General features: G+C 40.3%; 1 protein-coding gene across 1 annotated transcript in view; it reads right to left on the bottom strand.

Moving 5' to 3' along the window:
• Window positions 1–27719, bottom strand: part of CFDP1 (craniofacial development protein 1) — a 122308-nt gene that overhangs the window by 88556 nt on the left and 6033 nt on the right. Inside the window, exons 2-5 of the mRNA XM_032424084.1 lie at window positions 24942–25059; window positions 23237–23456; window positions 22793–22920; window positions 11724–11843 (exon numbers count right to left, since the gene is read on the bottom strand). Of these exons, the coding sequence (XP_032279975.1) occupies window positions 11724–11843; window positions 22793–22920; window positions 23237–23456; window positions 24942–25059 (586 nt within the window). The remainder of the gene's footprint in view (window positions 1–11723; window positions 11844–22792; window positions 22921–23236; window positions 23457–24941; window positions 25060–27719) is intronic.

The following is a 27719-nucleotide window of genomic DNA, read 5'->3' on the forward strand; positions in this document are numbered from 1 at the left end:
AAACAACTGTTTATGTTATCAGTAAGGCTTCTGGTCAACAATAGGCTATTAGTGGTTAAGTTTCTGGGGAGTCAAAGGTTATACACAGATTTTTGACTGCTTGGGGAGGGAGGTTCAGCAACCATAAATACCATGTTGTTTAGAGGTCAATTGTATTAGCCTCTGGGGTTGGGAATGAAGGATAGGCAGGTGGCAAGGAAATTTCACTGCTCTTTTCTGAAAAAATTTAAGTGGTGGAACTATGGGTCATTTTTACTTTCTTATTTGTAATAAAAAAGCGAACAATGATAAAAGCTTCTGCATCTCCAAGAAAAAATGAGAGAAGAAAAACCATCTTTCACTTTCTAAGCACAATGGTAGAGTTGAAAACAAAACAAATTTTAATTAAAGAAAAATGTAGAAACAAACAGTATAGCACATAGAAATCTCATGCCAAGAGACTAATCTAATTAGGCAAAGAAAAATGTATAGCACTCATATACCAAATCTAGGACAGCTCCAAGTTCCTTGTACCCTGCCAAAGCAGTATCTTTTGGGGGGGGGGAGGGTTCTGCCCTCTAGTGTACACTAAAATAAGCTAAAGCACATGAAACAATTAACTCAACAAATCAGCATTTTATTAGTTAACCAAAATAGTTTCACTTCATTTCTAGAGCATCACAATTCTCTCCTTAAAGGAAGGTTTCCACAACCTTGTTTCCAAGTCAATTTCCAAAGATCATACTAAGTAAACTCTGTGAACACCATAACTTCAGCTATCCTTTCAATTCTTCCCTACACTCCCAGCAAAGCACCCTAAGCACTTTCCTGACTTGAATTTCACACCAAGAGAAATCTGGCACAACCAAGGGTATAGTACTACAGCAAAATAAAGTCTTAAAAGTTTATAACACATATAGCCACCCAGCTCTTAAACTCAGATTTTTGAAACTTGCAACTATAACTCAATGATAAGAGCAAAAGGAAGAAGGCTGCTCTGGGTAATAAAGTTCAAATCCTGTAAGTGTTTTCTAAGAACACTAGAATTTGTTCCACTCTGGGCAACCTTGAAAACCACTAGGGATACTTCCTAGGTTCATAGTATTTGCTGTAGGTATTCAATCCAACCTGACAGAGGTTACCCCAATCCTGGTGACGACAAATGAAAAATGTTTTTGCTTTTAAAGCTTTTCTATGTTTGAGATCTCATTTAGGCACTCACATTGGCCGGCACTTTACTATTTGACCCAAATGGTCAAATTTTCTACCTCCCTCCCCCAACAACAACAAAAAAGAATATTACTAGTCTCTCTCCACTTGTAATTATTCTGGTTCCTAGCTTAGCCTGGAACAATCTCTTCAAATCAAGAATGTGGATGAGATAAACTTTAATAAATTCAAAATATTCCAACTATTCATGGGGAAATCTTTAGAGAATTAATTTAATTTCAATTTCAAACTCATTTACTCTGTACCTGCAAAACCTACAGAGATATATTTAAAAAGCAAGTTAAGAATAAGTTAAAATTGGGGCGCCTGGGTGGCTCAGTTGGTTGAGTGTCTGCCTTCGGCTCAGGTCATGATCCCAGGGTCCTGGGATGGAGCCCCACGTCAGGCTCCTTGCTCGGCGGGGAGCCAGTTTCTCCCTCTCCCACTCCCCCTGCTTGTGTTCTCTCTCTGTCAAATAAATAAATAAAATCTTAAAAAAAAAAAAAAGGAAGAAAGAATAAGTTAAAACTGAATGAAGCTGAATATTTAGCATCCATTGAAGAACACGAAGGTGAAAGTCCAATACAGAGTTTTTTTCGGGGGGGGGGGGGGCAGTGGGGAGTACAGAGTTCTCTTGCCCCAGTATAAAACACATCATACTGGAGTGACAAGTAAGATAATAGCAGGACCACCAACACTACCAGAATCAATCATTTTCACTGTCATAGTAGGTCCTTGAAAAATCACCTTGGGGCACCTGGGTGGCGCAGTCGGTTAAGCATCAGACTCTTGGTTTTGGCTCAGGTCGTGATCTCAGGGTTGTGAGATTGAGCCCCGTGTCGGGCTCTGCACTCAGCGGGGAGTCTGCGTGAGATTCTCTCTCTCTCTCTCCCTCTGTCCTTCCCATTCAAGCTTGCTCGCCCTCTCTCTCTCAATAAATAAATCTTTAAAAAAAAAAAAAAAGTAGTATCTTCTTAAAACTATTTCTAGCTAGTCCTACCCTGGAACAAATGACTGCCAAAAGAAACGCAGTGAACCCAACTGGGCAAGGACTATCTCCTGCCTGGCTCTCTGGCAACACCCTCACATTGCTGCCTCCAGTGTAGGACTCAGGCCTCAGGAGGAGCCAATACACACAGAAGCAGCAATACATATTACTGCTATTATCCCCAGCTGACTGATCACATCTGTCCCACAGCTTCACTGTTGACTGCTGACAGATTATCAATGTACAAACACACCTGGAACTCATTTTTTAAAATGTGCTACCCCTTCAATTTCATGAGAGTAATGGGACTGAAATCCAATACAGGAGACCTGGATTATCTGTCATTAATGGGGAAAAGGCCTACAAAGGAAAACGGAGGAAACCGTCATGTCATTTCCCTAAAAAAAAAAAAAAAATTCAAAATAGCTTTCAAAGAGTTCATCATCAGTTATAAAGCTGAAGAGATACTTCTTACCCAAAAAGGCCAATTAGGTGGGTAAGAAAGAATGGTTGTATGACACAGTGGCTGAGAGTTCAGCCTCTGGTCTCAAATGGATCTGGACTGGAATCCTGCCTCCACCATCAACTACAGAAACTCCACAGGTTAATGGCACCTCCCTGAGCCTCAGTTTCCTGGTCTGTAAAATGGGTACAAAGTTAGCACCTACCTCTTAAAGTATTCATGTAGATTCAATAAAATAATACATGTGAAACACTTAGCACTGTGCCTTAAATTTGGAAATCTGTCAATAGCTATCCTTTTAAAAAAGGTAAAGAACATTTAACATGCAGTATGAGAAGATGTTTGATATTTAATCTAAAGGACAAACTGGTGCCAAAATGAAACTGACCTGGTCATTGAAAGGAAACATGTCATCCCAGTGTTAAAAACACCCGACTATAGGAACCCAGCAGGTAACAGGAAGAGGGAAGCAGCTGAGTCGGAGCCAGGAAAGGGCAAGCCCCATCCACCCTGCTCCAGCTCACTGGGGCGGTAAGGAAAGATGGAGGGCAATGGCACAACTTCTCGTTTCTAAAGAAAAACCAGTAATCCAGATTTTTATGTCAGCCCTCCTGATTTTTAAATACTGGCCAAATAATAACATCCGAGGACAGGCTTGGTCCATGAACTGTCAATTTGTGAATGCCTGCCATGGAGTGGAGTCTCAAACCAGAAACTGAAGAAAAACCCAGTGGTTGTATACCCGCGGGACTCCAGCTCCCTAAAACAGTGTGTCTCTAAGGGGATTTTGGAAAAGAAAATTCTTCTCTGTACAAACTGTCCTAAGCAATGCAGATATTTAGTATTCCTGAACTCCACCCACTAAGTACCAGTGGTCTCCTCAAGTTTTGTGACAACCAAAATATCTCACCACACACTTCTGAACACCTCCTAACTGAGAGCACCACAACCACTAAGAATAACAAAGTTAAATCCAAAAGTTAGTGGGAAGGTCAAGAACATCTATTTACAAACACCAATAAAATAAGAACAGGGCCAGCCCTGAGTCAACTAAACTAAAATCCCAAATTTAAAAGCTTAAAGCTGGTTGTGGGAACAAATCAAAAGGCTTAAATCCCTCTACCTACTTCTAGAATTAATTAAGATGGAAGGAAACTGCCTTATTTTTTTTCTAGCCATTGCTTTAAGTGTCACTGAACATCGCAGATTTCCACCCATCTTTTTCCTACAGCCGCAGCTTACATACAGGACTGTACGTGCTCAGAGAAACCACAGTGCATGAAACCTAGGCACTCAGGGCGCCCACCCTCTGTAACGTTCCTGGAGTTTTCTCTTACGGCTCATTCTCCTATTCAAGAGCATGTCCAAGTTACCATATGACCGAGCAATTCCACACCCAGGTACACACCCAATGAAATGAAAACACATGTCCACACGAAAACCTGCACACGAATGTTCACAGACACATTATGTGTAATAGCCAAGAAGTGGAAACAATTCTATGTCTATCAACCAATGAATGGATAAACAAAATGTGGTATATTCATACAATGGAGTACTATTTGGCCATAAAAAGGAATGCAGTACAGAAACACGAACCAATCTTGAAAACATTATGCTAAGTCAAAGAAGTCAGACAGAAAAGGACAAATATTGTATGATGCCAATTATATAAAATGTCCAAAAAGGCAAACCTAGGCACAGAAGTTTGATTAGTGGTTGCCTGAGAGTGTGGGAGATAGGTAGGATAAAGAGGGACTGCATTTCTTTTTTGGGGTGATGGAAATTATTGTGGTTCATAGCTTTATGAACACACAACTCTGCAAATATGCTAAAAACCAATGAACTATGTAATTTAAATTGGTGAATAAACAGAAACAGCTTAATAAAGCTGCTTCTAAAAAAAAGGGAAAAAAAAGCACATCCAATTTTAAATCATTAAATTTGGGACACCTAAGTAGCTCAGTCAGTTAAGCGTCTGCCTTCAGTTCAGGTCATGATCCCAGGGCCCTGGGATGGAGCCCCGCATCAGGCTCCTTGCTCAGCAGGGAGTCTGCTTCTCTCTCTGCTTGCTGCTCACCCTGCTTGTGCTCTCTCTCTCTGACAAAGAAATAAAATCTTAAAAAAAAAAAATCATTAAATTGACTAACACCCTTTGTTCTCTTAAAGACTATATCATATCACAGGTCATAACTGCTAGAATATCAACTTTCTTCCAATCATCTTAGTTATTATAGTAATTATCAATAAGCCCTTAATCATGATATTTACTCTTTTGAAACAAACTGATCTTCCTCTTCTTGGAGTGGCCATTCTCTAGGCATTAAAAGTAACCTAACTGTGTACATCTCTTCACCAGGGACAGGGGCACACGTCAACTGACCAGGCATTTCACAAGGGCATCAAACCAGGAGATAGTCAGATTTCTGGGGTAGCTTGTGTTTTTTGTTGTTGATATGAATACATTTACTGTGAATAACTTGGAGGTCCTTTCTTCTCTGTTAGTAAAGATACTTGAAAATAATTAGATCTAGCTTCCATTTTATTTTTTTTAAGGATTGATTAGGATAGGGATATAAGGAACATAATAATGTGTCATATTTATGAATAGAATATCAGATTTTCTAATGAGTTATTTTTAAGTTCATCTATAGATTTCTTGTTGGAAACAATGCATTCTCCTATGGCAAAAATGTTTGGGTTTTGTTTTGTTTTAAGATTTTATCTATTTATTTGAGAGTGAGAAAGAGCATAAGCAGGGGGAGGAGCAGAGGGAGAGAGAAGCAGACGCCCCACTGAGCAGGGAACCCGACATGGGACTCCATCCCAGGACCCCTAGGATCATGACCTGAGCTGCAGGCAGATGCTTAACTGACTGAGCCACACAGGCACCCCTAGATCTAGCTTTTTAAATGTTCTTCTCAGCAAGAAAGCAACTCCTTTAAAAGTAAAAGGGCTTACAAACTGTGGAAGGAGCCGAGATGCCCTTCAACAGATGAATAGATAAAGAAGATGTGGTTCATATATACAATGGAATATTACTCAGCCATCAGAAAGGATGAATACCCACTATTTGCATCAACATGGATGGAACTGGAGGGGATTATGCTAACTGAAATAAGTCAAGCAGAGAAAGACAATTATGATGGTTTCACTCATATGTGGAACGTAAGGAACAGCACGGAGGACATTAGGGGAAGGAAGGGAAAACTGAAGGGGGGAATCAGACGGGGAGACGAACCATGAGAGACTATGGACTCTGGGAAACAATCTGAGGGTTTCAGAGGGGAAGGGGGTAGGTGTATAGGGTAGCAGGTAATGGGTATTAAAGAGGGCACATGCTGTAATTAGCACTGGGTGTTATACGCAAATAATGAATCATGAACACTACATCAAAAACTAATGATGTACTATATGGTGACTAACATAACATAAAAAAAAGCAAAAGGCCTTAAAAAAAGATCAACATAGATCAGAGCTCTGACTGATCATTTTAACAAGAGATTCTGATCAAATTTTAGAAATGTTTCCACCTAATATTGTGGCTATGCCTAATTCTTGTTGCTTTAAGTGAAATGCTCAATGCTATCAGAAGACTGTATATCGAAAAATGTAAAATCTTAAAAGCCAGTAAGGTCTTGTTAAGTCCTGTCCAAGGAGGCTGGGAAGGACAAGGTTACCTGCTCAGGCACGAAGAATGTTGCACAGACGAAAGGCTCCTGGGGGCCAACTGGTCAAACACACTGAGCACAGACAAAGCACAGAAACAGTCAGGGGCTACTGTCTTCACAGGTCTTTAATCTGGGTCTTCTACCTTCAGCAGGACACTATGCGGAATTCTGACTTTTCTATATGGGAAGCAAATGTTGCTAACCTGACACCACCCACAATGTTGTGTTGAGACTCAACAATAAGGTCTTTGTTTTTTGCTCTCTCTTCTCTCAACAGACCAAGAAGACAAGACAAAACCACATGGGAAAATTATGTTTTTCACTCTTATGTTTTATTGCTTCAGGTTATTCCTAATCTACAAGGAGGCAACTAAATAGTAAGCCCTTAGTTTAACAAGTTGATGCCTGCGGCTATGATTATATTATAAACTTTAACAAGTCTAATAGTAGCCTACTGCTGCAAAAGGTGAGTAATAAATGTGGGGATGAAGGCTGACCTAGCCAAATACCCACGGAAGCTGGACTCAAATGGCCATCGGTGCTGGAGTGAGGACTGGGGCAGGGGACTGGCAGGGCTGCGGGAGAGGTGGAGGGAAAGAAATAGATCCAAGGGATCAATGGATTAGAGCCACAGAACGGCAGGAATGTAGACACACCAAGCTGTGCTTTCTATAGCCAAATGTAGAGAACACTTCTTATCGTCTGTGATTCCTGCCTCTAATTAAAATTGGGTGTTTGGTTTACTTCATTCCCAAAGCATAAACTTTGGCTTTTTATAGCCCGAGCAGTGTGCTATTTTAAACATGTAGAGGAAATGCATTTTCAGTTACAAACATTTGCTCCTGTGAATCTGTTCTTATTTGCTAGCAAAGGATGTGGGACAGGATGTTTTGCCCTCCTGCTCTGGTTTTCCTGTATTGCTTAAATCTGTTTAGAGAGAAGAAAAATAAACAAATAAAGTGTTTCTGCTGGACAATTTCTATAAACTGAAGCAACTCCAAAAATGAAAATGAAAAACATCTGTGGAAAAGTATTACAATAATTTTATTTTAATAAATTGGATTATTCCTATAGATTCTTCCCCTGAAAAGACTTCCCATGCCAGGCACGTGCAGCCTGCAGCAGATACTAATATTTGCAATGATAAAATTTGCCCACTTGGACCCCAGATCAGATGCATTCCTCTTGACCCTGTTTTTTCCCACGCAAAATTACAACTGGAGCAGCTTTCTGAGATGCGTTTCAGAGAAACGATCATGCCAACCTTGAGGGTCACCTTCTGGATTTATTCAGAAATTTTTCTGTATAACTCTGAGCTGTTTTTGATGCACGCAGACATATCCTTGAAATCTGTTACATTCCACGACTGCATTTTAGAAGAAATTGGGTGCCTGGGTGGCTCAGTTGGTTAAGCGTCCGACTCTTGGTTTCAGCTCACTCAGATCATGATCTGAGGGTCATGAGATTGAGCTCCATGTTGGGCTCCGTGCTAGGGTAGAGCCTGCTTAAGATTCTCTCTCTCCCTCTCCCTTTGCCCCCCTCCCACGCACTCTAAATAAATAAATACAATCTTTAGAAGAAACTGATTTTAATCATGAAATGGATTTTAATCAAGAAATTAATTTTAATCAAATTTCACTTGACCCTTTTATAATAAGGGAGTCAGTGGTCCATTTATCTATTGAAAGGTATTTTACCAGTTGGCCCCTCCAGATTCCTCTGTCCTTCTGCTCTCTGTCCCAGATGCGGTCCTGTATGAACAGCCCGAGAAAGACACTCTTCTTCATCATTTTAGTCAGGCTGCTTTGAGCCCTCTTCTCAACTAGGCCTCAATCTTGGCCGCCATCCTTGCTGGGTGTGTGTTTTAGTAATTTAGCCCAATTTTAGCAAGAATCCTGCTAGGCCAGTTTTAAGAGAATCCTCCATTCTTGATATCTGATCACCCTGATATCTGAGTAAGTTCCTCATTCCCCACCCTTGATGTATAAGTACTCAGCCTGCCTTCAGTGAGAATCCTGTTAAGTCTGTTTAGCAAGAATCTCCCTACCCCGGTGTCTCTTAGTAATGTTCCATCCTCAGACACCCTCCCGGCTGCCCTCATTCTGCTCCTTGGCCATAAATCCCCAGCTGTCTTTGCTGTACTGTACTGAGAGTTGAGCCTGATCTCTCTTCCTTATTGTGATAGTCTTGCCACCTACTGCAATAATCCCAAATAAGTCTTCCTTACCATTTTAATAAGTGTCAGAATGGAGTGTCCTGGCAAGAGATGGGAGAGGAGGAGGAACGGGAGATCTGGGTATTAATGTCCCTGGATTCCCCCTGGAGAGTCCATTGCTCAAGGGAAGGTCTCAGCTCCTGTCAGGAGGCCCCCCCGCTGTGTTCAATGCCAAAGCTGTTCCCCCTCTTGCCCCTTCAGGTCTAGGGGAGGTAAGGCAGCCTCATATTACATGATTAACCCCAAGCACAGCACACTATCCTATCTGTGGTTTTTCATCACTTTGTGAGTTATTAAACTCTCCTCAAAGTATCCTAATTTGAGGATGCCATCTGTGTCCTGCTGGGTCTCCCCAATACAGATACCATTTCAGCAATTTATCCTTGAGAGCTACTTGCTCTTTCTAAGAAAGGAAGGCCTGGATCCAGAATGCAGTGAGGCTTCCACGAGTGACTCAGTGACTGAAGCAAGCTGACCTTGTTAAGCTGCCACTTCTCCCTCCTCCAGTAACCTTCATCATTATAGCAACAGAGTGTTTTCTGAAACACACATGGTTTCCAAGTAGAATCTCTAAGCATCAATAGGGGATTATTTAAAGAAATATCCAAGGAGGCTGGAAGTAAAAATTGTGCTCGCTGAAATGAACTATGCTTGAGCCCTAAGGTACAAGAAACTTTGCCTTTATTTCTAATACTTAATCCAGAGTTAACTTTTACAGTAAAACTTTTAATAGATGTAAGAGACACTGTTTAATAATACCACATATATGCCTGGTAACCCAAGTAAAACCTGCAGAAGACTATTTGTCAAATTCAGATTGTTGTAGATTATGAAATCAATTCAGTGGCCCATGACATTTTTTTAAACGACACATACTACACACAATCATGTAAAACAGAAAATCAGAATTCATCATATGTAGTAAAGGTAAATATTTCACCAAATTTTATTTCACCTTTTTATATTCCTATATTTATGAGCGTACTAGGGCATACTATAAAATGCATTCCTTACCGTGAGTCAATCAAGTCTGAAAGCTACTGGTCTGAAGAGAATCCCTTTCAAACAATTTAACAATTACAAGGCTAAAAACATACTGCTTCAGCCTACAGCCTCACATTTTTTTTATCTCAACCCTCACTAAAAATAGTTTATTTTGTCACTCAGTATAAAAATTTTATGAAATAATACTTACCATATAGTAGAGTATGCTATTTTTTTTAAAAGATTTTATTTATTTATTTGTCAGAGAGAGAGAGGGCACGCACAAGCAGCCAGAGCGGGCAGAGTGGCAGGCAGAGGGAGAGGGAGAAGCAGGCTCCCCGTGGACCAGAGAGCCCAATGTGGGGCTCCATCCCAGGACCCTGGGATCATGACCTGAGCCGAAGGCAGACGCTTAACTGAATGAGCCACCCAGGAGCCCCTAGTATGCTATTTTTTTACTCCATTTTATTTCTTTTCTTTCTTTATTTTTCAAGATTTTATTTATTTATTTGAGAGAAAGAGAGAGAATAAGCGGTGGGGACGGGCAGAGGGAGAGAGAGAAGCAGACACCCTAATGAGCATGGAGCCCCATGCAGAGCTCGATCCCAGGACCTGGAGATCATGACCTGAGCCGAAGGCAGACACTTAACTGACTGAGCCACCCAGGCACCCCCCATATTATTTCTTTTAAATGATGATTGTAAACCACAGCTTGGAAACTACTGGCCTACAATATGAACAGGGCCAGTGTGGAGAGCCCTATCCCATGGCTGCCCTCTTTGGTGTTTACATCGTTTCCACCATGGTGGCAAGCTCTCAAATCCTTTTCCTTCTTAGGTTTCTATGTAACTGCTATATGACTTCTGCCACCTACTCACTCCACTGGGAGCGAAAGCCTTGGGGTAAGGAGCAATGAAGAGTACACGGCAGATGTGGACACGGCCTGGCCACGTCCTTGCACTCACCACCACAGCACCTGCCTTACTGCAAGCACCTGCTGCTCACAGCCTGAGGACTGAGGGCATGTGGAAGCAGTCCTGAGCCAGCGACAGATGGGAACTGGAGGAGAACTATTCCAGGGTCCTTGCCCTCGCCGTGTCCTTCACCACCTCCCTGAGATACCTAGCAGAACCAAGTGAGCACCAGCCGACACTGGCAGTAACCTGCTAGAACCCATATCCTACCCGGGCTTACTTCCCAGCCTTTTCCACCCCCCTGCTGGGGCTTCCTGGAATCACCTCCCACACTAATGACTTGTACTCAAACCTCTGTCTCAGGGTCTGCTTCTGGGTAAACACAACCTAGATGAGCACACAAGCTTACACAGCACTGTTTGGAGCCAGGGCTACAAAGATGAGAAAGCCCTGTCCTAGAAAAGCTCATAATCTGATAGGAAAACCAATGATTTATTTTTTTTTAATGTAAAAAACAAAACAAAATTGTACTGTTCGTAGCAACGAGTTAAGTAGATAGATATATTTAGGGAGGGAAGGAAGAAGTGACAAGCTGTGTGACTGAAGGGGCAGAGAAGCCCCGGGAGGTGACCTGTTCCACCCCAAACCCTCTAGGACACAGACCTCCCTACAGGAGTAAGTGGCTGATGGGTGCTGCCGATGGGCCGCGGTCCATGTTCACGTCCCTGCAGGCTAGCGCCCTGGCTTCTCGTATTTACTGTGATGCTTTACATCTTACATACAAGTTATAAAGAAGGGAATTTTTATTTTCCCCAAAGGAAAAAATTCTAGTCTTCAGCTAAAAATAACTCAAATAACATGGAAAATACAAAGAAAAAAAAACTATTAAGTTCCTGACAGTGTGTTAATAGAATTACTTGTAAATCAGCTCGGACCTTCCAATGTTCCTTTGAGGTCCTTGGGGGATGGGCCTGAGGGCTCAACCCTAATCTCCACTAGAAGTTCTAACAAACTGCTGACATTTTCATTTAAAAATTATTTTTAAATGTAAAATCTCCTACACATTCGGCTCTGTGGTCAACACTGTAAATCAGCACTTTCTTGAGGCTGGAATCAAAGAAGAAACCTAAGGCTCATTTTTCTTTGCACCTTCCATTTTGATAAATATTTCAGCAAAGGCAAAGCAGCAGCATAATTCCTGCTCTCAGAAAACAAGTCATGCCAGCTACGGTTAAAGAGGGTTCTTGTACAGCTCCTCCAACGTGCCAGGCAGAGCTGAGCCTGACAGCGGAACACTCACCCAGACCCAGCAGGGAGTGCCGGCAGAGACGCAGCGACAGGAGCCGGGGGCTTTTCCTTCTCGTTCTGCTTGAAGAAAGATTTGGCTTCTTTAGAGGTAGCATCCACTTCCTTAGTCACCCTGTGTCAAGGAGGGAAACGTCAAGTTTATAAGAAGAATAAAGAAAGAAACAAAATCTAAGAAAAGGAAGTAAGTGACAACAAGGAAAACACCCGATGGGCTTCCAATGAGTTCTGGCTGCTGAGGTTTCTGATTCAAGTCTACTATGACAATTCGAAATAAAGGCATCTTCCCTTACTAAAGGACCAACAACGTATGGACCTCATCACCCTAAAATCGCCTCCATTACTTCTGTCAGCTTGCCACACACTCCAGGGGTCACTGCTGAATCACATGGGCTGCTCACGGCAAGGCTGAGAAGGCTCTCCCACTGCACCTCACATGTAGATTAGGACTCACAGTTAAGAGTCTGGGGAGAAATGGGGAGATGGAGTATTTGGGAGAAAAACACTAACATTATTTCAGGAAGAAGAGCAACAGTATAAACAACTGGGAATATTCTGCAGAATGCTCCTGTTTCACAGCTAAAATAACCCAAAGATGAAACAAAATGCCTTCAAACTGGCTAAACAACACTCATTTGGGAGTGGAAAAAAACTATAGGATGGAGAATCCTGTCCAATTTCAAATCTGAAAAAATGGTCCTCAATAAAACTGAGTCCTAAAGGATCAAATAAGGTTACTTACAGTGTCTGAGATTTCAGCTAAAGAGAGGACAAGTGTTTAACACCTGCTTACTCTTGCCAAGTCAACAAAAACATCTAAGGAATTTCGTTTAAATTCCAATCTATCTGTAGGAGGGTCCAAGATTAAGGTCATTGTACTGTGAGCGTTCAGCCAGGTCCTCCGGAATAAATTGGCCAAGAATAATGACAGGTGAATCAAATAAATTCCATTTTTGCAGGAATGTAAGTCTCTGTCTCTTCTCTTCTTCCGACTAGGCTTCTGGGAAGCAGAAGCAAGTTTCCTTACTGACAGCGAACTCACTCCTGCACTGTGTCACCCACTCAAGTGGCACAGAATGAGAGTTTGAGAATTCTGTACTGAGAATCTTCACTAGGCAACACCGGCAAGTTAATCTTGAGGGGTGACTTAAAACAATACCACCTTCTGTTCCTCCCCTAGTCATGGTCTTGCAATGGTCGGTATTACTCAGAGGATCAAATGGAAATTGCTGAACCTCTAAAATCTGGTCCTACTCTTTACCAGGCTTAATTTGTGTATCTCTCTACTCTCCCCAATGAACTTCTCAGTAATGAGAGCCAAGATTTAAAAATAAGAGGAAGAATTTATACCAGAAATTAAACCATCACTCAGCAAATATACATTCCTTCCCTGTCAACCAAGAAGAAACTTGTCTAACCCATTGATGTTGAGCTTGGGTGCATGCTTCAATGGTCAATTAGATGTTGGCTGATCTGACAGGAAAAGCAGCTTTAATGTTTGTGTCGTTTCACTTGCCCCTTGAGTTCCTCCTCTTAGCCCCATAAGAAGAATACGCCTCAAGTACCGGCTAGTCCAAGATGGCTGAAGGACACACACTGAAGATGTGAATCCAGCAAGCAGCTTGGAGCCAAACCCAGACTGGCTGAACCCCCGACACCCAAAAACACACAGGAACAAACAAATGCTTACTGTTGTATACCACTGAGGTTTGGAATGGCTTGTCACATAGCATTTCTGTAGCCACGGCTGACACATCTACGTTTCATGAAAAAGAAATGAGAAATCTAAGGGGCTAGGTTACTTTTCCAAGACTATGCAGAGATTAAGTAGCAATGCTAGAGAGGACCCTGTAGTAGACTCTATTTCCCAAAGATGGTTGCCACAACCCATTCTACATGCTCTTCCAAAACCTGACATCATCCCAGTGAGAGGGGAGGTACATGTCACCCCCTGCTTAAAACTGGCTGGGCCTTTGTGGCTGCCAATTCACAGAGCTCAGTGGGAGTGGCACTACATGACTTCTGAGGCCAGCTGATAAAAGGTGACAGAGCTGTCACCTGCTGCTCTCTCGAGAATGCAACCTCGAAACTTCAAGTTACCATACACGAAGCCTGGCTACTCTGGATCCACCATGCTACACAGAACACCTGGGAGGACCAGAGAAAGAGATGCCTGAGGAGACTGTTCCAGTCCAGGCCCAAGACAATGGCCGCAAGGAAGCCCTCGAGATGGCGCCACACCCAGCTACTAACTCCAACTGCGTAAGAGACCCTGAGCAAGAGCTGCCGGAGCCCGGCTACCCCGCTGCCCCAACCATGGGAAACGACAAGAACACAATTGTTTTAAGCCAACAAAACTTCGGAGTAATTCCTTACATGGCTATACAGCTGACCAAAATAAACCCCCATCCAAACCTAAAGCTTAATGCAGAGTCCCCGTGTACTGAATTAGAACGAGGTGCTTTAAATCTCCTTGCTCTGGGTATAATCTGGGACAGATCTGAGACAGCTCACGAAAAACAAGTGGACACCTGCACTTAGGAATGACAGTTTGAACACAGGCTTTATTCTCCACTCCCTACCAAAACCCTACTAAACAGTGGTAAATAAATTTACAAAGGCAAAACTACATAAGGATATGGAGAAGAGATATAACAGAGAAAAGATGCCAATCAAGTTTTCTGAAGGTAGAAAGTAAACAGACAAGTAGAAATTGGCTTTGGTTTTTGTCTTCTCTGATCTAAGCCGGTAGCCACATGGAACGGCCAGTAACAAGCCAATCTACATTACGGTATTCTACAAAGGCTCAATAAATTGAGTTACCAGGAACCTTTGAAGGGAGAGGAGAGGAATAGGGCTAAAATCAGTTGAAAGTTTGTCTCAGGAGCAACTAGGTCCAGATCCCCTTCTCCAACCTCGTACCATAGGCTACTGTCCCCCACCCAACCCAGCAAAACCCATTACTCCTTGGAGAAATAAAAACCACAGAACTTCCAAACTAGGGGCGCCTGGGTGGCTCAGATGGTTAAGCATCTGCCTTCGGCTCAGGTCATGATCTCTAGGTCCTGGGATCGAGCCCCACGTCGGGCTCCCAGCTCAGCAGGGAGTCTGCTTCTCCCTCTCCCTCTGCTTGTGCTCTCTCTCTCTCTCTCAAAAATGAATAAATAAAATCTTAAAAAAAAAAAAAGAGGGCTCTTCGGTGGATCAGATGGTTAGGCGTCTGCCTTCGGCTCAGGTCATGATCCCAGGGTCCTGGGATTGAGTCCAGCATTGGGCTCCCTGCTAGGCAGGGAGCCCGCTTCTCCCTCTGCCTCTGCGTCTCTGTCTCTCTGACTCTCATGAATAAATAAATAAAACATTAAAAAAAAAAAAAAAAAAAAAGAAGTTCCAAACTCACAGGGCAGGGCTGAAGTCCCATTCTGAAACAGGGTATTAAATGAAAATCTATTTATTTGCTCTTCCTTTGCCACAACAACCTCAAAAGCTGTGTTCCAGATGGCTGAGTTACAAGATGGAGCACTGCCCAACCTGTGTAAGACTTTGCATCAATAAGAAATAAATATGTAGAGGTGACCCTTGAACAATGCAGGGGTTAGGGGCACTGACTCCCCACACAGTTGAAAATCTGCATATAAATTTTGACTTCCCAAAAACTTTACTAATAGCCTACTGTTGACAGAAAACCTTACAGATAACATAAACAAATGATATAATACATATTTTGCATACGTATTATAGACTGTATTCTTACAATAAAAGTAAAGAAAAAAAATATTGAAGGGCGCCTGGCTGGCTCAGTCGTTAAGCGTCTGCCTTCGGCTCAGGTCATGATCCCAGGGTCCTGGGATCGAGCCCCACATCGGGCTCCCTGCTCGGTGGAGAGCCTGCTTCTCCCTCTCCCACTCCCCCTCCTTGTGTTCCCTCTCTTGCTGTCAAATAAATAAATAAAATCTTAAAAAAAAAAAAAAAAGAAAAGAAAAAATATTGAGAAAATCATACAAGAGAAAATACATTTACAGTACTGCAAAAAAATCCACATACAAGTGGACCCATGCAGTTCAAACCCGTGCTGTTCAAGGGTCACCTGTACTGTGTTATGCTACTGAGGTTCTGGGTTTGTTACTGCAGAATGGCCTAGCATAACCTTACTATTATATCTACTTAACAGGAATTTCAGTATAAGAGAAAATATGGAAGAGGTTGTAAACAAAAAAGAAAATTTCCTAGAAGGTTGACTTTTCACAAAAAGAGCCACAGAATATCTGACGTGGCAAGTTTTAAGATCCACTGTAACATCACTGTAAAATGTTACAATGTTCGTGATATGAGAAGATGAAGATCAAGCCGTTCAAAGTATAAGGAAAGTAAAAGAAGCCTTTATGCAAAGCACGTTGTGTTTTGGTTACCTGTTTTACCACAGGACTGACAAAGCTCCTGCAGCGGTCACATAAAGCTATTTGGTGAATGTTTTCGGAAAGGCACCCTAGATCCAGGCATTGTGTGAGATGTGGAACTTATAAATAAAAATATATGCATGGTCTCTGCCCTTCAGGGGCTCACAGACCATCAGGACAGATAACCACGAAATAAGTTATGACAACACATGTAAGTACCACAAAGACAGCATGAAACAAGTATAGCCTATGGGAGTACCTCTGTTAACTTCTTAATGCCAAAGTCCTATCCACAGTCAGAAAGAAATGACATCTATAAACTGCTGTTTCTCTCAGGGACTTTGGGAATCTGTGCAAAGTAACATAAGCGGATTTTTACTCTTCATTAATAGTATGTCCGGAAGAACTCCATTCTTAACAAGCAATAAGAAGAGATTCAGCTCTCAAAATATCTTCAAGGAGGAGAACAGTTCAATTATAGACCACTTCTAATATATAAGAGGGAACCTTGATAAGAAAGGCCCACTATTAGCAATAGTTAGCTCAAGTGTTATCAGCAGAAATGTCATTTTAACTTCATTTCACTTACTTAGAACTTCCTGAAAAGTCTTTATTTAGGCAGAAACTTTCCATGACTGGCCTTTTCCAAAAGGTGAATCACTCAGGAAAGTCTGAGCTAACTGGCTCAGCTGGTTATGTGATAGAGAAGGGTAAAAAACACTATTTTTCCTCATTCCCGAAGGTTAACAAGCTACACAGTTTTCAAGAGGGAAGAAAACAAAAAGATAAAAATCCAAAGCTTAACAATTAAAATATAATTAGAAAGAACTAAAAGACTAACTTTGTGCTAACACTACCTTATGCTTATACTTACAAATTCTTCCCAGTCATCACTAGCTCTTTCTCACATTTCTTAAAGATGTAGTAATGCTCTTAACTTGATACAAAGAAAAAAAGAAAAAGCAGAATAAGGACATCAATAGATTAAAAGATATGCTCAAATCCATATATGAAGTTTGCATCTGGTTGTCAATTAAAACTCAGGCCTCCCAAGTTCCTATGTGAGGGTTCCTTATAACACCTAAATTTTAAGTATAAGCAATTTAAGTTAAAAAAAAAAAAATCCTGCCAACATGCCAATTAACAGGGTTTTATTTTCTTTAGGAGGAAGGAGTTATAGAGAACATTTGCTTATCATGTTACTTATCTCGGTAATATGTTATTTAAAGTAATAAGCTTGTATTTCTTTTGAATATAAAATATATACATGTGAGAATATGTATATTTGTAGGGGGAAAAAAAGGTGCTCCCCTGAGCATGTGTCTTTGGGTTGTTTGGTTTTTTTTTTTTTTTTAAATAGACACGGTGCTGCCCCCTTCTGACAAATGACAGAAATAGCAGGCTCCCAAATACCCATCCAGTACTTAAAATTACCATCCACTTGCTTTATAAAACGAAATAGGAAATTTGTGTCATTAATATAAATATTAATACATCCACAAAATTTATTTGATCAGGAAATTTAATGATTTCTCATAACAGTTATTCACCAGCTTTTCTAACTCTATGTTGGACCGATGGTAAAATTATAATAAATCTGTCTTGGATATCCTATGACACATAGGAAGTAATACAAACCAAGAAAGATTTCTAAAAACTTTTAAATATATATTCCTAATGGCATATCACACACTTTCTGCATTATTTTGTAGGATTTTCAAACTATTAAAGGCTTCCTGTTAGTGTTCTGCTACCCTCTACTGGACAACTCAATAGTTCCAGTGTGATTTCTGGCAGCAAAGTAACATTACTAATTGACATCATCAAGAATTACCTAATGGATCCCCAAAATGATTATCAAGGAAATGGGTGTCTTTACAATGGAGAATTCTGACAGATATCGCTTAAGTGGTCTAACTTATCACCACCAATACTGAGTGTTATCGATGTGATGTACTGGGGAAGACAAAACATCACCAACATAGCATATTTGTCTAGGTGACTAATCTGAAGCAAAATTCCAAACTACAAAACAAATGGACTCTTAAAAACATACAGCTGACCCTTGAAAAAGCAGCACTCAGGAGCACTGCCACCCGCCCACCTCACCGTCAAAAATCCACGTGTAACTTTGACTCTCCCAAAACTTAACTACTGATAACATAGTCACTTAACACATTTTGTACGTTTTATGTACTACATGCTATATTCTTTTTTTTTTTTTTAAAGATTTTATTTATTTGAAAGAGACATAGCGAGAGAAGGAACACAAGCAGGGCGAGTGGGAGAGGGAGAAGCAGGCTCTCCGCCAAACAGGGAGCCCGATGTGGCGCTCGATCCCAGGACCCTGGGACCATGACCTGAGCCGAAGGCAGACGCTTAACGACTGAGCCACTCAGGTCCCCTACATGCTATACTCTTATAATAAAGTAAGCTGTATAAAAGAAAATGTGATTAAGGAAGTTATAAGAGGGCACCTGAGTGGCTCAGTTGGTTAAGTGACTGCCTTGGGCTCAGGTCATGATCCGGAGTCCCGGGATCAAGTCCCGCATCGGTCACCCTGCTCAGCAAGGAGTCTGCTTCTCCCTCTGGCCCTCCCCCCTCTCATTCTCTCTCTCATTCTCTTTCTCTCAAATAAATAAGTAAAATCTTTAAAAAAAAAGAAAAAAAAGAAAGTTATAAGGAAAATACATTTATGGTACTGTACTGTATCGGAAAAAAAATCTATGTATAAGTGGACCTGTGCAATTCAAACCGGTGTTGTTCAAGGGTTAACGGTATATGTCAGCGTCATGAAATACTTTAAATGAAAGGCTTTAAAAAAGGAACTTAACAAGAAAAGACTAAAAAGACTCAATGCAGAGTGTAATCTTGCACTTGATGTTGGACTGAACAAGAAATACAGCTATATAAAAAATATTGCTGGAATAACTTAAAATATTTGAGTAGAATCATATCTAGAGCTTTTTAAAATACAGGCTACAAAACTACCTGTTATTGGTCCAAAACAAGATGGGTGATACACAAAAGTTAAGTAAGTACTTAGAAATTTGTTTAGCCATTTGACAATGTCACAATAGTCAAGACATGATAGGTGGACTCACTGTATTAACCAGAATAGACCAATTTGGGTACTGTCACACTTGCAAGCTAGTCACATGTGACATGAGTGCATTAGTCATGCAAGGTGAGACATAATGCATATGATACTTTAGGGTTATTTTATCAAAACCCAAAAATGTGATAAAATGTAAGCATTTATTTTTATAAATTATTTTTAACAATCATTTTAATTGTTAACCAAGTGTGACCTTTTAAATTCATATTAACTGTTAACCAAGTGTGACTTTTTAAATTTATAGTTTAAAATTAAGAAAGTAAAATTGGTATTATTTTCTTAATCCTAATTTACTGATGGCAAAACGAGCTCACTGGGGGAGCCTGGGTGGCTCAGGCGTTAAGCGTCTGCCTTCGGCTCGGGTCATGGTCCCAGGGTCCTGGGACTGAGCCCTGCATCGGGCTCCCTGCTTAGTGGGGAGTCTGCTTTTCCCTCTCCCTCTGCCCCTCCCCCTGCCCCTACTCATGCTTGTCCTCTCTCTCTCTCTCTCAAAAATAAATAAATAAAACCTTTAAAAAAACAAAAAAAAGAGCTCACTGTATATATCTGTAAAGAAAACATCTTTTTCTGAAAGCAGCAGTAGCAGCAAACCACATGATGATAATGCAAGTGATTCCAAAGAAACAAAGACCAACTGAGGTCAAACTGCTTTTACTATATGAGCCCTCACACAGAGTTTGGTTGTTGATCATGCACTGCTAAAACCATAGTGAGTTAGTGAGTTCTTTGCAAATGTGTTGGCTAATGAAGCAACGAATTCATCAAAACTTCAGTGGCATTTACATACAAAACATAAAGAAATTCAAAATCAAAAGAATTCTTTGAAGAAAAGAGTAGTGATCTAAAAAGCCAATAGAGGGGCACCTGGGTGGCTCAGTCGTTAAGCGTCTGCCTTCAGCTCGCTCATGATCCCAGGGTGCTGGGATTGAGCCCCGCATCGGGCTCCCTGCTCAGTGAGGAGTCTGCTTTTCTCTCTCCCTCTGCCCCTCCCCCTGGTGCTTGCTATCTCTCTGTCTCTCTCTCTCAAATAAAGAAAATAAAATCTTAAAAAAATAAAAAATAAATAAAAATAAAAAGCCAATAGAAAGAGACACAAAATTCCATACATTAACATTAGTCTTCTGAGAAAGAAGCACTTTTGGTTGCTAACTAAAAAAAATAAACTACTGTCAAGATATTAGGAGAAGAGTGTATCAAAGATGTCTGCTTGGAAAGCTTGGTGCATCTGTAACACAGAAGATGATTCAAGTGCAACGTTCCACTGATGCCGCAGCTTGAAGTCCTCAAAATCTGGCTTATGAGAGTGAGAACGATAGTCAAATTAGCAAACTGTTTTCTCAATGCAATTTGAAGAATGCCAGGTTATTACCAACATAAAAATTATCATGATATATGTGTGATTTAAACATGACGGTTATACGAAGGATTCTTTTATCAGTTTCTGGCTGACAAACATAACTGACACTGATCTGTAAAAAAAAAAAACTAGAATTACATTGTCAACAAATGTGATGTGAAGCTTAAGTGTATGCAAGAGTATAGTCTAACAGCACAGGTGCAAGACAGGAAAACAGATTAGATTAAGGAGCTGGTGCTAGAACATAAAATTAACACACTGCTTCCTTATCGAGAAAAATCTTGCCACCAAAACAAACAACCCCACTGTTCTTAGTACAGTAGTAAAAACTGTAAATTATGTAAGACTAATGCATTACATTTTTCAATGACTATCTTTATATGTGATAAGCTGAAAGCTGACCATAAATGTGCACGTGTTACATTGCACGCTGAGGTACCATGGTTATGCAAGGGAAAAATGCTGTTAAGAATGATGAGCTTTAGGGGCGCCTGGGTGGCTCAGTCGTTAAGCATCTACCTTCAGCTCAGGTCATGATCCCAGGGTCCTGGGATCGAGCCCTGCATCAGGCTCCCTGCTCTGCGGGAAAGCCTGCTTCTCCCTCTCCCACTCCCCCTGCTTGTGTTCCCTCTCTCGCTGTGTCTCTCTCTGTCAAATAAATAAATAAAGTCTTTAAAAGAAAAAAAAAAAAAAAGAATGGTGAGCTTTGGAATAAACTCAGTGTCTTTAAAAGAAAAAAACCATGGGGCGCCTGGGTGGCTCAGTTGGTTAAGCGTCTGCCTTCGGCTCAGGTCATGATCCCAGGATCTTGGGATCAAGCCCCGCATCGGGCTCCCTGCTTGGCAGGAAGCCTGCTTCTCCCTCTCCCACTCCCCCTGCTTGTGTCCCCTCTCTCGCTGTCTCTCTCTCTCTGTCAAATAAATAACAAAATCTTAAAAAAAAAAGAAAAAAAAAAAGAAAAAACCAGTTGGGTCTCCAATTTTAAAAGTCTTAATTAGACAGTAAAACTTGGCTTATTTTTCTGATCTTTGGTATTTTTAATAATCTTAGAGTACTTCCATGCAAGGAAATGATTCAACATGTTTTTCAGTAGCAAATAAATGACCAGGGTAAAAATGAAAGCTAGAAGCCTGGAGGAACAGAAGAGTCTCTACAGATCAACATGCTTCAGGGAATGTTCTGAATTCCATTTCATATCAAAAGAATATCCACACAGAGGGAATTCATGCATGCAGAATTCCTTGTTTCCACTGAAATCTAACTTAATTACAACTTGACAGGATAAACTGTGGGAACTGGTTACTGATGAAGCACTGAAGATGAACTCTGAAACTATGGTATCACTGGCTTCATTTTGCATAAAAGTAAAAGTAAAAATCTTGAACTTACTGAAACAGCTTTAAAATCTTTATTTCCATCCTCACGAAAATATCTCTGTGAGATGGGTTTATGATGAGTGTTATTTAAAAAAAAAGTGTTATTAAAAAAAAAAGAAAACCAACACAAATGTACTTAAATAAATAAAATCTTTTAAAAAAAATTACTGCCAAGGAAAATGTGACTCCCTATAAAATTGTTGATTGATTGGCACCTTATCTGTTCCCAGTTAGCTCCAATTTATAGATCTGCTGTTTTCAAGTAATAAAATTTAAATAAATGGAGAAGAGGAAATTCTAGGCATGTGGCTCTTACCTAGAACAGCCAGGAGCTTATTAAGTCTTTACTGTTTTTTTAAAGTGATAACAAACCTATGAATCAATTTAAAAAATAATACCAATGTCAGGAAATAATATAGGAACCAAATTTCTCTCCTAGTACTTCCAATTTTGACCTGATTTCAGGGGCTTCCATGGGGCTCAGACTTCACAGGTAAGAAAAGTAATAAAGGGAGAAATGACTCAGCCAAAGTCACAAAGCATGACAACAAGCGGAACCAAATACTTAACTCTTATATTTTCTTGTTTCTACTCAGCCAAACACTTCATGATACCCACAACTACATCACCGTACATGAAAGGACCTTTCCTCCTATGCTCCCTGATAATTCATGGGGCCACCGTTTTCCTGGAGTAAAAAAGAGAACTCTTCCAAAATATTATGATGATAGGATGGAATGAGGACAGATGGCCCACACCATTTAGAAAGATGCTCATTTTTAAAAGAACTAGTTTTGAAGTTTGTGAAGGTCACCTTACCTGACTTCTTCACCAGCAAAATCAAACACCTTAGTGATTTTAACTTTTTCAGCTTCTTTCGGTTTCTCAAGCTCTTCTGCTCTGACCAACAATTTACTTGAACTTGTCTCTTCAGTCTTCTCTCCTCTCTATGAAATAGGTAAGAAATGCAATCAGTTTCACATGAGGATGAAACCTAAGAGAACCATCCCAACATTCTATTTACGGCTGTTCTTAAATGTTTCATCTCTAAACAATTCAAGACCTATCAGAATTTATTTGATTAGAAAGGCTTACTTTTCCTACCATAGGGAATGCTTTGCTTTTCACTTGAGTTATTATCAAAAGGCATCTAGTTTGATTTCTGCTGTAAGCATCAAATCTCGTTTTGGAAACAAAAACGTCTATCTGGGGAACTTAGGCTATTTCCGGAGAAGCCTACATCTCATTCGGTGATCAACTTACGTTAACATGTGTACTTGGGGGCATTTTTGGTTTTGGTCCTACATCATTGAGGAAGCTGGCCCATAACTCATCCTCCTTCTTCTTCCTTGCATCCTCTGACCCCATGCCTTTCTCCTGCTCTGTAGCTTCATCTTCCTCCTCACTGCTACTTCCCTCGGATTCCTCGTTGGCATCCTCTTCCTCTTCTTCTTCTAATGAGAGGCCACCTTGTTTTCTCTTCCTAATCACCAAGAGTCACAAGAAAAAGGAGAGACAAGACAGATAACGCAAAATGACTTCAGCTATCCCTTCCTCAATTCCAAACATAATGTTGCAAACCTGAGAAAACTTTAAAATCTGGGGACTACTGATTAACACCCACCCAGGGGGGAAGCAGGGGAGGTAAGCTGAGATTTTGTCGAAGAAAACAAGAATGGAGCTCTTACAGTTAGCAATTTCCCCCAAACACTTAGAATCAAAATATAGTGTTCTACTTCTAAGTCAGGACCAGCTATTTTCACCAAGAAAACACCCAAAAACCACCTCACTGAATCAATCTGCCCAGAAAGTGTGTTCCAAGAATAAACACTATAATTGGAGAACATGTTCTATTAAGGAGAGGCTCAAATTTATTTGCACTGTTTCTTCCCAGAGTTCTCGGGGGGGGGGGGGGGCGGGAGGGGAGGGAGGGAACCCATGTTTTTTCCCCATTTCCTGAAAATTTGAAAGTTGGAATACAGAAAAACTCAAGGACAAAAGAACTGGGCCCAAGACCTAAAAGAGTAAATTGTTTCTTAGTCTATTTTGACTTCAAGTGAATCATCTAATACCTAAAATTCTTTTTTCCCTTTTTATAAACTATAACCTGCTTTTTTGCTTCAATGCCCAAAAAACAGAAACACCAATCAAAGAGAGGTAAAAGACTTCCATGGAAGCGTTTCTTATCTGAGCTAAATAACCTGTCAGAATTTTCATAATGGGGGAGGAGTGTAGTGTAATTCAGTACCAGGTCTATGGAAGGTAATTTGCTAACATTTATGAAAATTTTTTTTTACTGCAGTAACTCTGTATCAAACAATTCTACTTCTATAAATCTGATTTACACATATACTTGTACCTGTGTACAACACCATAACAGAGTATTCACTGCAGTTTTGTTTGTTGTAGTAAAGACAGGTATAATCTCAATGTCCCTCAATAAGGGAATGCTTAAACAATGCAAGACGTAGCCCTATAATGTAACATCACGCAGTCACTGGAAAGAGTAAGGTAGGGCTATATGTCCTGCCATGGTACACATCTCCAGGAAGTGAAAGAAAATGAGAACCTATAAGCAGAGGATGCCACTCTGTTTTGGAGGGAGTTTTTTGTTTTTTTAAAGAGTAGGAAATATACACCTACATACACACACAAACTGTCTCTGGCAACATAGTTCTTCTGAGGCAAAGCAACAAGGGATATCGAAGGTACACGTTTTTGCAGTAAATGAGTTTTTAATTTTTACCAAGTGTACATGATACCTATTAATTTTTTTTTTTAATTAAAGCTCAAAAACTTTTAAAGCTTGCCCAAGACTGAGAATGTAATCCTAAAATGTCACCAAATGTTTCCCTTGAATAGACAAAGGTAAGAAACCCTGGTAGGAAGAACTCATGAGACCAGTCCCAGTCATCTGGGTACTGTGACGATAGCCCCTGACTTCTACGGGCCTTCAGGGCAGCATCACCTGGCCGGAATGCTCTGAGCCTTTCTTTTTTTCCCTTTGGTTTTCTGTGTCTGCTCTTCACCATCCACTTCATCTTCCTTCACTAATTCATTTACATCATCTTCACTATACTCTCCACCTGAAATCACATAATAGAGTGGTCAGACATACAGGAATAAAGGTTTTCACATCAAGATAAGACATTTTCAATAAAAATAAAGTCTAGTACTTTCCTCTATTCTTCGTCTAACTAAAATATCATTTCCTTAGGGAGGTCTCCCCATCTCTGAAGACTAGGCTAAGCTACCCTATTCTAGGCTTCCATGACAGTCCATATTTCCCTCTATAAATGTACCTACTTATATTTAATGTTTGCAATTTCTGCTATGCTCTACATACCATGAGGACATGGATCTTGTTTGTTAAGTATGTGCTGAATGAATGAATGAATGAAGAGAAATTCTAATTCTACTACTATACTGTTCAAAGAAGAAATTAACGTTCCCACTGTATCTTGGATATCTTTCAAAAGTAATCAAAAGAGACCTTGAGAAAAAAGAGACATAAAGACTTCCAGTTAGACACAGCAGAAAGAACAAACATGCCTAGTTCCCATCTTCAGATACTAACATTCAGGGGTCCCCAACAAGAGGGTGTTACCCAGACGCCCAGGATAACTACACTCTGTGGGCACCAGTCAATAAATCCTGTCCACATAGAGATTCAACTAGGTTCTTTCTTTTTTACTTCATGTAGACTTTTACTTGAAGTATAACACACACACTGAAGAACACACAACATACAGCTCAATGAAATTACACAAAGTGAACACATTTGTATAACCAGGCCCAGCTCAAGAACCAGAACATGAACCAGCATCCCAGAAGGCCCCTCATGCCCCGTTCCAGGCATCAGCCACCACCCTATCCAAGAGCTATCCTGACTCCGAATACCACAGATTAGGTTTGTCTCTTTTTGACCCTTAAACAAACAGAAGTCTACAAAATACACTCTCAAGTGTCTGGCTTTTTTCACTCAACATTCTCTGTTGGTCATTGTAGCTCTAGTTTATTCACTCTCATTCCAAAATAGTGTTTCATTGCACGACTGTACCACACTGTATTTATCCATTCTGCTGATGAACATTTAGGTTGTTTCCAGTTTGGGGCTATTACAAATAGTACTGTTTTGAATATTCCTGTACATCCAACCAGCTTCTAAATATTTCACTCACAATGAACCGAGGGCCACCAAACACTTGAGGAAAGCCTCCAATATGAAAGGCAAGACAGAAAAACAAGAAAGGAATTCAGGGGAAATAGAATTTAAAAAAACCCAACAAAACCCTTTATAATTAATATCCTCAAAGAGATAAGAGAAAGTACGGCATTCATTAAATAGTGACTTAAACATTTTTCAAGAAACTTTAAATAATTTTTAAAAACTCTTGAAAACTACAAATATGATGGCAGAGATTTAAAAAAAGAACGAAGTTGATGAGAAGGAGCCAGTCATGTGAAAATACACAGAATACACATTCAAGGCTGAATACCACAAACCAAGTGATAAATGAAAGTGTTTCCTGAACAAAGGCCTGAGTTCCAGGCTAAGATGGCAGTCTGAAGGCACAAATGTCATTTTGCTTCCCCTGAAACCCCAGTAAAATCACGGCAGCAAAAAAACTTTTAAAAAGCACAAACCTACAAGCTAAGTAGGCATATAGCTGCATTGTATTTGTTTATATTTGCAAAAAGCAACACTGGAAGGATAAGCAAAATACTAATGAAAATAGGTGCCTTATAAGGGTCAGGGTAGAACAGAGTGGGATAGTCAGGGGTAGAAGCAAGAATTCTCTTCATCTTTCCTAAGAATTTTGAAAAGCCCTTAAATTAAGAACAGTTTGAATAAATACTTGTTTGAATAAATAACTGTAAACCCAAACAATAACAAAACTGACAAAGAAAGGATTTATTCCAAGGACTTCAGAAACAGTATTTTGACTACACACCCTTAGCAAGACCCATTGTAAAGACAAAAAATAAACAAAAAACAACAACTCTATTCTGTGTAGTAATGTTCGTATTTTGTTTTGTTTTGTTTTTTCTTTTTAATTTTATTTATTTATTTGAGAGAGAGAAAGAGAACATGGGGGGAGCAGAGGGACAGGGAGAAAAAGGGTCCCCACTGAGTAGGGAGCCGGATGTGGAACTCGATCCCAGGACCCTGAGATCATGACCTGAGCCGAAGGCAGACTTAACCGACTGAGCCACCCAGGTGCCCAATGCTGATATTTTGAAACTATTTCCTTTATATAACAGGTTAAAGCAAGTAAGTACTATGTTAATCACGTCAGGGATCCAGATCTTTGGAGTAAGAGAAATGACACATGATTATAAAATCAAAGAAATTAGATGAAAATTCAAATGTTAAAACTGAACTAAAAATATCAATATGAGGGGTGCCTGGCTGGCTCAGTAGGTAGAGCATGCAACTTTTGATCTCAGGGTTGTAAATTCAAGCCCCATGCTGGGTGTAAAGATTACTTAAAAAATCAAATCTTTAAAAAAAAAAAAGTATCAATATGAACTCTCTTTTTAAGATAAACATTTTCTAGTTCTGTTCACTGAAATGGCACACAAACAATGTCACTTTGGTAGCAATGAGCATCTCTTCAGAGTCCAGATTATATACCTCGATATGATTCATCATGAAAAGGGCTCCCAGCCAATTTCAGGTCTGAAGGAAGGAAAGCACAAGGTGAAACTGGGACATCTTGCTGTGTCAGAAAGCAAGGAAGTT

Source organism: Phoca vitulina, unplaced genomic scaffold, assembly GCF_004348235.1.
Source record: "Phoca vitulina isolate PV1807 unplaced genomic scaffold, GSC_HSeal_1.0 scaffold30, whole genome shotgun sequence".
Classification (NCBI taxonomy): Eukaryota; Metazoa; Chordata; class Mammalia; order Carnivora; family Phocidae; genus Phoca; species Phoca vitulina.